General features: G+C 40.2%; 1 protein-coding gene and 1 pseudogene across 8 annotated transcripts in view; both read right to left on the bottom strand.

Moving 5' to 3' along the window:
• Positions 1–1975: 1975 nt before the first annotated feature.
• Positions 1976–4393, bottom strand: LOC120862142 (annotated as a pseudogene).
• Positions 2130–8308, bottom strand: part of EXOC1 (exocyst complex component 1) — a 58043-nt gene continuing 51864 nt past the window's right edge. For 7 of the 8 annotated variants that reach the window (XM_040238243.1, XM_040238245.1, XM_040238246.1 and 4 more), the window contains one exon: positions 6218–6519. In XM_040238243.1, the coding sequence (XP_040094177.1) occupies positions 6367–6519 (153 nt within the window). In that variant the 3' untranslated portion in view covers positions 6218–6366. Of the gene's footprint in view, positions 6520–8308 lie in introns of all 8 variants that reach the window. The other variant, XM_040238242.1, reaches the window with a different exon arrangement.

Raw genomic sequence — 8308 nt, 5'->3', positions numbered from 1 at the left:
TAAGGGAGATATACTAAAGAAGGAGAAAGACAAACATATTTCATATTATACTAAGTGCCATGAAGGAAAAGAATAGGCTCTTATGAGAGAGTTACAGGGCAATATAATGGAAATGAAAGGAGATCCAGAAAGGGTAATTGTTTAAAGTGAGATGGAGACAAATATAAAATTCAGATTAAAGCACATTCCTTCAATTTCTTAATTTCTTTTTCACTACCTTCTCTAGCTGATTACGCTGGAACTTCTTGAAAGACTCACCATCTTGCAAGTGAAATTGATAGAGATGTTATCTCAGAGAAGCTGCTTTCTCAAGATTTTTGGACAAGACATGTGCTCATAGACTGATGTTTCCTTGTCTTGCTTGCTCTATTCTCCATTGTTTCTTATCACCTGATTTCCCTTTTTTTCATATATTCCTCTCCCCCTTTCCATCTGCCCCACTGTCTTTTGTCTTCCTCTTTTCAAAATATGAATTACTCCTAAATGCACTTAGTACTATATTCACTCAGAAATTAAGTTAGCATTATACCATGCTTGGAGAAGGAAATGGAAACCCACTCTAGAATTCTTGCCTGGAAAATCCCATGGACAGAGAAGCCTGGTAGGCTACAACCCGTGAGGTTGCAAAGAGATGGACACAACTAAGCACCTACACATACCAGCATACCATATCATGGTGCTGCCAAATATTAAAAACTGAGAACTCTTAAAACCAAGAGCACACATGTGAGCTGTCTTCCAAAGGACCAAAAAACAAACAAACAAACAAACAAACAAAAAACCCCAAAATTATACTAATTGGTTCAGAGGTATGAATGAAGCAGCCTACACCATTGTAACTGACTATGCCAAAGCCTTTGACTGTGTGGATAACAATAAACTGTGGAAAATTCTTTAAGAGATGGAAATACCAGACCACCTGACCTGCCTCTTGAGAAATATGTATGCAGAGGATGAGATAGTTGGATGGCATCACCGGCTCAATAGACATGAGTTTGAGTAAACTCCAGGAGTTGGAGGTGGACAGCGAGTCCTGGTGTGCTGCAGTCCATGGGGTCACAAAAAGTCGGACATGACTGAGTGACTGAATTGAACTGACACCACTGTAAAACTTTGCAACTTCAGCTGTGAGTTATAGACCTGTAGCATTGATATTACCTGGTATCTTGCTAAAAATGCAGAGTCTTAGATCACACAAAACCTGTATATCAACAAGATTCTTGGTTGTTTCATATGTACATTAAAGTTGGGGACTTGCAGATGCAGAGGATCCCAGAACATAGAAGAGAGTTCAGTTCAGTTCAGTCATTCAGACATATCCAACTCTTTGCAACTCCATGAACCACAGCACGCCAGGCCTCCCTGTTCATCACCAACTCCTGGAGTCCACCCAAACCCATGTCCATCGAGTCGGTGATGCCATCCAACCATCTCATCCTCCGTCATCCCCTTCTCCTCCTGCCCTCAATCTTTTCCAGCATCAGGGTTATGAGAATTAACAATCTTACTTCTTAGACACCACTGTATATTTAACCTTCTTGGCATAGCCATTTTTGCTTTTCCAGCACTTTTTCATTTCTTTATATTCTCAAAGTTATCATATGTTGCTCTTCTCCTATCCCATCTGTAGCATACAATATTACAGATCTCTAAGATCTAGAAAATTGTAGCTGGTGAGAGTCATCCACTGCCTTTTCTTTTTTCATTCAAAATATCTTATTATTTAATTTTGAAAAGCTGTATGCATTAAACTTTGTTAGTTTCTAATTCCTTAGAATAAACAGATACGAACACAAATATAAACTGAGACATATTAATTAACCAATGTATATCTTTAATAGGAATCATGTACATCTTACTTTCTTAAAATTTCTATCCAGTTATTTAGATAATTTTGTTATTTGAGGTGCTTACTTTTTTGGATTCTTTTCTCAGAAGTATTTTGCTGTCTGCCTTTTATTTATTTTTTTTTTTGTACAAACATGCCTCAAGTGTTTTAATAGATTTCAGCTTTTCCTTAAACTGTCTTTCCAGTCAAAACAAAACAACAAAAAAAGACCCAATGTTAAAATCACTTAATAAACTTACAAACCTGAAAAATTAGACACTTCAGATAGGCAATAAACTTTATATTATGAAAGCAATATATTCCAAGTTTCAAAGATCTGACAAATCCTGCAGAGCGTCTTTCATCAGTAGATGGAAACTCTCAAACGGCAGCCTTCTGTCAGGTAGGACTGGGTGTCACTCACTGGTCTGAGGTCGAATCCATTTCAAGGCATGTCATGGTGGTACAGTAATGGGGGGATGATAGAACGTGCAGTCAGGCCGTGTACACTGAGTGTTAAATCTACAGTGTTTCGGATGATAGAAGGGACGCTCCATTTTCTTACAAGCTGGGAAGTAGCAGCACAGCTGACTACTGGAAGGCGGTGCTGCTGCTGTGACTGGTTTTGGAGGCAGTCCTGGGGTTCTTCGGCTCATGTGAGTGAAGGGACAGTCTGGTTTAGTACATTTTGCATCATATTTACAATTTGGATGAACAAACAGACACTTCTCAGCAAATTTACAATTGGGAAAGTCTTTGCAAGGCGACACGGGGTGATGGTAAGCGCACTCGTGCCCGTTCTTGCAGGCAGGCCAGTACTTGCAGCTCTCCAGCAGCTTCTCCAGCTTCTGTGCCACGCCCAGCTCGCTCAGCTCAGCGTTTGCAAAGCTACCATCTGGGTCCTCAAGCTGCCTGCTCAGCACGTGCAACCGCTGCGGGTGGAGGAGCCCCGCGAGTCCCCCGTGTGAGGCTGCAGGGTGCTGTGTGGCTCTCATTCCTTCAGAGCACGTCCTCCTCTTGATCTGACATGTATCCTGGGGGACTGGGGACACCGTCCAGCGTCACTATAAACTTGGGACTCGCAGGTTTATCTGGTTGTACAAGATCTCGTGTCTGCACAAGGTGTCCTGAAAGGGCCCAAAGGGCATCTGCCGTCTTCATCCCCGACTCCTGGTTTGCGGCCACTACTAGCTCCTCAGACAGCTTTGGCTTCTTCAGAATAAATGATCTCGTGTCTTGACTGATCTGCAGAGTTTCTGCCATTACGGGATCAATTTGTAATCGAACTGCCTCTGTTGAGTTCCTTGACTTTTGTCTATATTATCTTCTTTTGCTTCCTCTTCTTTAATAGGAGAACTTATCCTGGGGACTCTGCCTTGTCCCTGGACCATTTCTGCTAGCAATTCTTCCTGAGAAGTTCGAGTTCTGGGAGCAACTGGAAGTGTCTGTTTCTGTGAGACTGTAGAATTGTTAGTTGTTTTTGTTACAGATTCTTGAGCTTCAGATATAGCTTTCAAAATTAGATTCTTGTTAGCTTGTTTAGAAGGTGGAAGTGAAGGTCTCCGTTCAGGCTTCGCTGGCACTGACACGCTGCTGGAGATGCTTCCTGTACAGGACCCACAATCGTTGTCTTCCTCCTCCTCTTCTCCGTCGTGACTGAACTTTTTTACTTTAACAACTGAACTTACCACAGGCAACTTTCTCTTCCGAAAGTTTTCTTCCTCAATACTCATCTTTTCTGCGTTGCTTCTGAAGAAGGGACTGTAAGTCTCTTCTAAACTGTTAAGCACTTCTGGCTCACACAAGCATCCTGTTTTATACAACCGGCTGCTCTGAACATCAAGCTGCTTGGCAGCATGAACACTGTTTGGCTGCTGCTGAAACTGCAACCTGTTTAGATGAGCACCACCGTCCGTGTTTCAAGTTGCAGGTGGTCGATAGACTTCAATAGAAGGGCGAGAAGTACCGTAAGTGTCACTGTAGTTTTTTCTGAGATAAGGGATTCTCCTGCACAAAATTGAGGCCTTCATCAATGAGATCATCTGGTTCTGGCTTAATATCAATCACATCTTCAGAGGGTGCTAGCTCCCTCAAAGGTTTCGCTGTGGACATTAGTCGGGTTGCAGCTCCATCATCGTAAGTCTGTCTGACATTAGTGGCTTTCTGCTCCTGTGAACTTGTAGAAACTCTGGACTCTTTTTTTTTCAGGTCTAGTGCTAGAAACTGCAAGAGGTGGCACTGCAACTTCGTGCCTTCTCTCATCTCCTCGACTGAAACTGCTCTTGTTTGAAGGTACGTTACCATCAAAGAGGTTGGTATCAGAAGACTTTAGACTAGAGGGGTCGGCTGTTACAGAACGAAGTTTATCTAATACACCGTGAAGCCATACGGTGAATCGAATTGTGTTGTTCCTTAGAAACAGGGACAGGTCCTGTCATTTGGTCCTGACTTTTCTTGTTGGCCACCATCACCATAATGTAATCAGGAAGTTCTTCATCGACGTACGCTCCTAATTCTTGCAATTTCCCCTTAATGGCACTGGCTGATCTCCGTGCCGATCTCCATGGCTCCGCGGCGGGAAGCGGCAGGCACTGCGCGGCGTCCCGCGGATCAGGGGCCCGGCGCCGGCTTCCTCGCCCGCAACCAGACCGCCACCGCTGCTCCCGGCTGCTGCGCGCCCTGCGTGACCCGCCCCCACAGGCTCGAGTCTCGCCGTGCGCGCCTCTGCCTTTTCTTTAAATAAGAGCCATACCACCTCAGGTAAAATTAACCTTGGCCTGTTAACAGAAATATTAGACAGTGTTTGGTCTTTAGGTGTTTAAATATATTTATATCTGTAACATTCTTGAGAAGGAGGTCACTGTTGTGTGGAATATCAGCTCTGATAATACCCGGCTTGAACCTTGAGCAATCCAACCAACCTTGGATCTTCTTTGGCTCCAGATCATCTATGAATGTTAAGGTTTTTTCCTATGTCAATAAAGAATATATACACACATATATGAGTTTGATTTTGTTTTTAAATTAAATGTTGAGCTAATATAAAATAAGATTTATAAGGTATGTGTAAGGTATAAAGTATCGTAGTACCATGAAATCCATGTAGCCACTGCCCAGTTTAAGTAAAATAACATACCTTTAAAATCCTGCCCCTGCTAGATACCATAATCTTCCCTTCCTGCTCCCTAATCACTCCAGAATTTTATGATCATTTCTGTGCTTTTTTTCAGTTATACCACACTTGTTACTCTAAATACTGTTTATTTTGAACTTTTATATTAATAGAATCATATGGTATATATACCGTGATTGACTTTTTTTTAAACCTGACATTATTTTCCTGGTATTTATCTGCACTATTTTTTGTAGATAAAATTTACTAATTTTCACCACTGTACTGGCAAATAATGTATATACCTTAATTTATCCATCTACTATTAATGGAAAGTTGGATTATTTGCAAGTTTTTGCTATTAAAACTGTACTGAGGGACTTTCCTAGCGGCCCAGTGGTTAAGAATCCGCCTTCCAATGCAGGGAATGTGGGTTGATCCCTGGTCCAGGAACTGGGATCCCATGTGCCATGGGACAAGTAAGCCTGAGTGCCATAACCAGAGAGAAGCCCACTGGCTATAATGAAGATCCTGATGTAACCAAAAATAAAATAAATGTTAAAAAAAAAATGAAGCCACTGTACTGATAGGGTCTTTGTGTTTATATATTAAGGACATGAGTCTCTTTATGGCAGTGATTCTCAGTCCTGAGTACCACTGACTATGTTTTATGGTAAATGACATGTAATAATTCTTATATATTGATTTTATAAGAACTTGCTTTCATACAAATGAAGCACATGATAAATTTAAGAATAATATTACCACATTTCAACTTTTTGGAAAATGTATTTCGGACTGTTACACAGAATCACATGATCCTCAAAATTCAAGTTTACAACTGATCCTCACAAGAGCCTTATCCATATACACATTAGTGATTCAGAAGGAAAAATTCAATACAGTATTTTAGTAGTTACATGATTTGTAACCAATACTGAATTACTGAAAGCTGACGAACTCTCAATGAATTACATATAGGATGACCACTCCCAAATACAAGAAGTGCGACAACAAAGGAAAATTTTCTGTTCAGTCGTAGAAAAATGATAAAGGCATTTATGATGAGATAAATGCTTTAAGTTAGTATACAACCTACTGGGTGAATAAAACTGCCACACAGGTTGGTAGTTTTGCTCTTGAATATACATGGTATGGTATTACCCATTTTGGAGAAGAAAATGGCAACCTACTCCAGTACTCTTGCCTGGAAAATTCCATGAACAGAGGAACCTGGTGGGCTACAGTCCATGGGGTTGCAAAGAGTCAGACACAACTGAGCATGCATGCGTTACCCATTTATTTGACATTAAGTGATACGTAAAACTTCAAGTCTGAGTTCTCAAAATGGTTGCTTGGTATTTCTGAATAGTGTCTGGTGTACTCAGAATGTTTCTTATCGTTTATCTTTTCTTCTTTTTAAGGTTTAGTGGGACTGTGCAATGCTGGAGCAATAGTCCAGAATGTCCTGAATAGTGAATTCCATCGTAACACCAGATCCAGGATAACAGCGAGCTATCAAACCTTCAAAATGCTTGTACTGGCGAATAAATTCATCCTGCATGGAGTGCCACACCACCTATAAAAAATGAAAATGAGTCACTAAATTACAAATGGAAATAACACGTAAACAAGAATGTAGAAATATTGTCAAGACATATTCTAAGCATTTAGGATAGCATAATAGTTAATCACTGTGGATGGTGACTGCAGCCATGAAATTAAAAGATGCTTGCTCCTTGGAAGAAAAGCTATGACAAACCCAGACAGCATATTAAAAAGTAAAAACTTCACTTTGCTGACAAAGGTCTGTAGAGTCAAAACTATGGTTTTTCTGGTAGTCATGTACATATGTGAGACTTGGACCATAAAGAGGTCTGAGTGCCCCAAAATGGATGCTTTCGAACTGTACTGGAGAAGATTCTTGGGTCCCTTGGACTGCAAGGAGATCCAACCAGTCAGTCCTAAAGGAAATTAACCCTGAATATTCATTGGAAGGATTGATACTGAAGCTCCAATATTTTGGCCACCTGATGCGAAGAGCCAACTCACTGGAGAAGACCCTGATGCTGGGAAAGATTAAGGGTGGGAAGAGAAGATGGTTGCAGAAGAAGAGATGGTTAGGTAACATCATCGACTCAAAGGACATGAATTTGAGCAAACTCTGGGCAGTCCAAGGGGTCGCAAAGAGCTGGACACAACTGAGCGACTGAATTGAACTGGGAGAGAATGAAGGACAGGGAAGCTTGGTGTGCTGCAGTCCATAGGGTCACAGAGTCAGGACTGAGCGACTGAACAACAACAGTTAAGAATGTACATTCTGAAGCGAAATTCCTAACTCCTCAAGTGACCTTGAGTATGTTACACCACTCTTCTGTGCCTCAAGCCCCTTATCTATAAACTGGGTGATGATAATAATACCTTCCTCACAGGTTCAAATGAGATTAAATGAGAGAATGTATGCAAAGTGCTCAGGACAGTATTCGACACAGTGATGTTTATTACATTTTAGCTGTTATTATATCTGTTCCAATATCCAACACAGACGTGGCTATGCACAACTATGTATAAAATAAGACTGAGGATTACATGAAATTTCACATCAGATCAAAGTTTAACTTCTTTAACTAAAATTAATGATGCAAAACACTTCTTCATGACATAGAGGACACCAAGACGAGCAATCAAAGGATTCTACAATCTGGAAGTGGAGCAATCAAAGGATTCTATAATCTGGAAGTGGAAACTAAAATGCCAAAACCAACACAACACTGTAAATCAACTATATTTCAGTCAAAAAAAAAAGTAAATGAATGAACATCCCATAAAAAAAAGTTATAAAAAATAACAAAAAATTTAAAAAAAATAATAAAACAAATAAATAAATAAATAAATTTTAGACAACTATCAAGACAGAATTTGACACACACACTGACATATTAGTAATATCAATAGGTTACATTTATTCGACTTATTTCATATCAGCACAGTACAAAGTGCTTTATGTATGTATTATCTATTTAAGTCTCATGACAACCTGGTGGGGGTGGGTACTATGAACGAACACCATTTCTATCTGCCAGTTCAAAGAGTGCCTTCTAGGATTTTTCCTTGTAAATCCTAAATGTCACAAATCTTAAATTCCTAATAGTCAGCGTAAGACTATTTTACTAAACAGCTTTACTTACACTTTTTGCTTCTCTTCTTTTAGCTCACAGTATTTCTTCCACTGGGAATGCCACTTCTACTTTACCTGTTAAGTTAGTATCTGACTTCCAGAGACTAACATAAATGCTTTCCTTCATGAAGCCTTCCATGATGCTAAAATCAGAGTAATTCTTACTCATCTCTACCTGAGGTTTAAATCT

Source organism: Oryx dammah, unplaced genomic scaffold (assembly GCF_014754425.2).
Source record: "Oryx dammah isolate SB20612 unplaced genomic scaffold, SCBI_Odam_1.1 HiC_scaffold_3, whole genome shotgun sequence".
Lineage (NCBI taxonomy): Eukaryota > Metazoa > Chordata > Mammalia > Artiodactyla > Bovidae > Oryx > Oryx dammah.
This window is presented reverse-complemented; position numbering and strand designations above follow the sequence as displayed.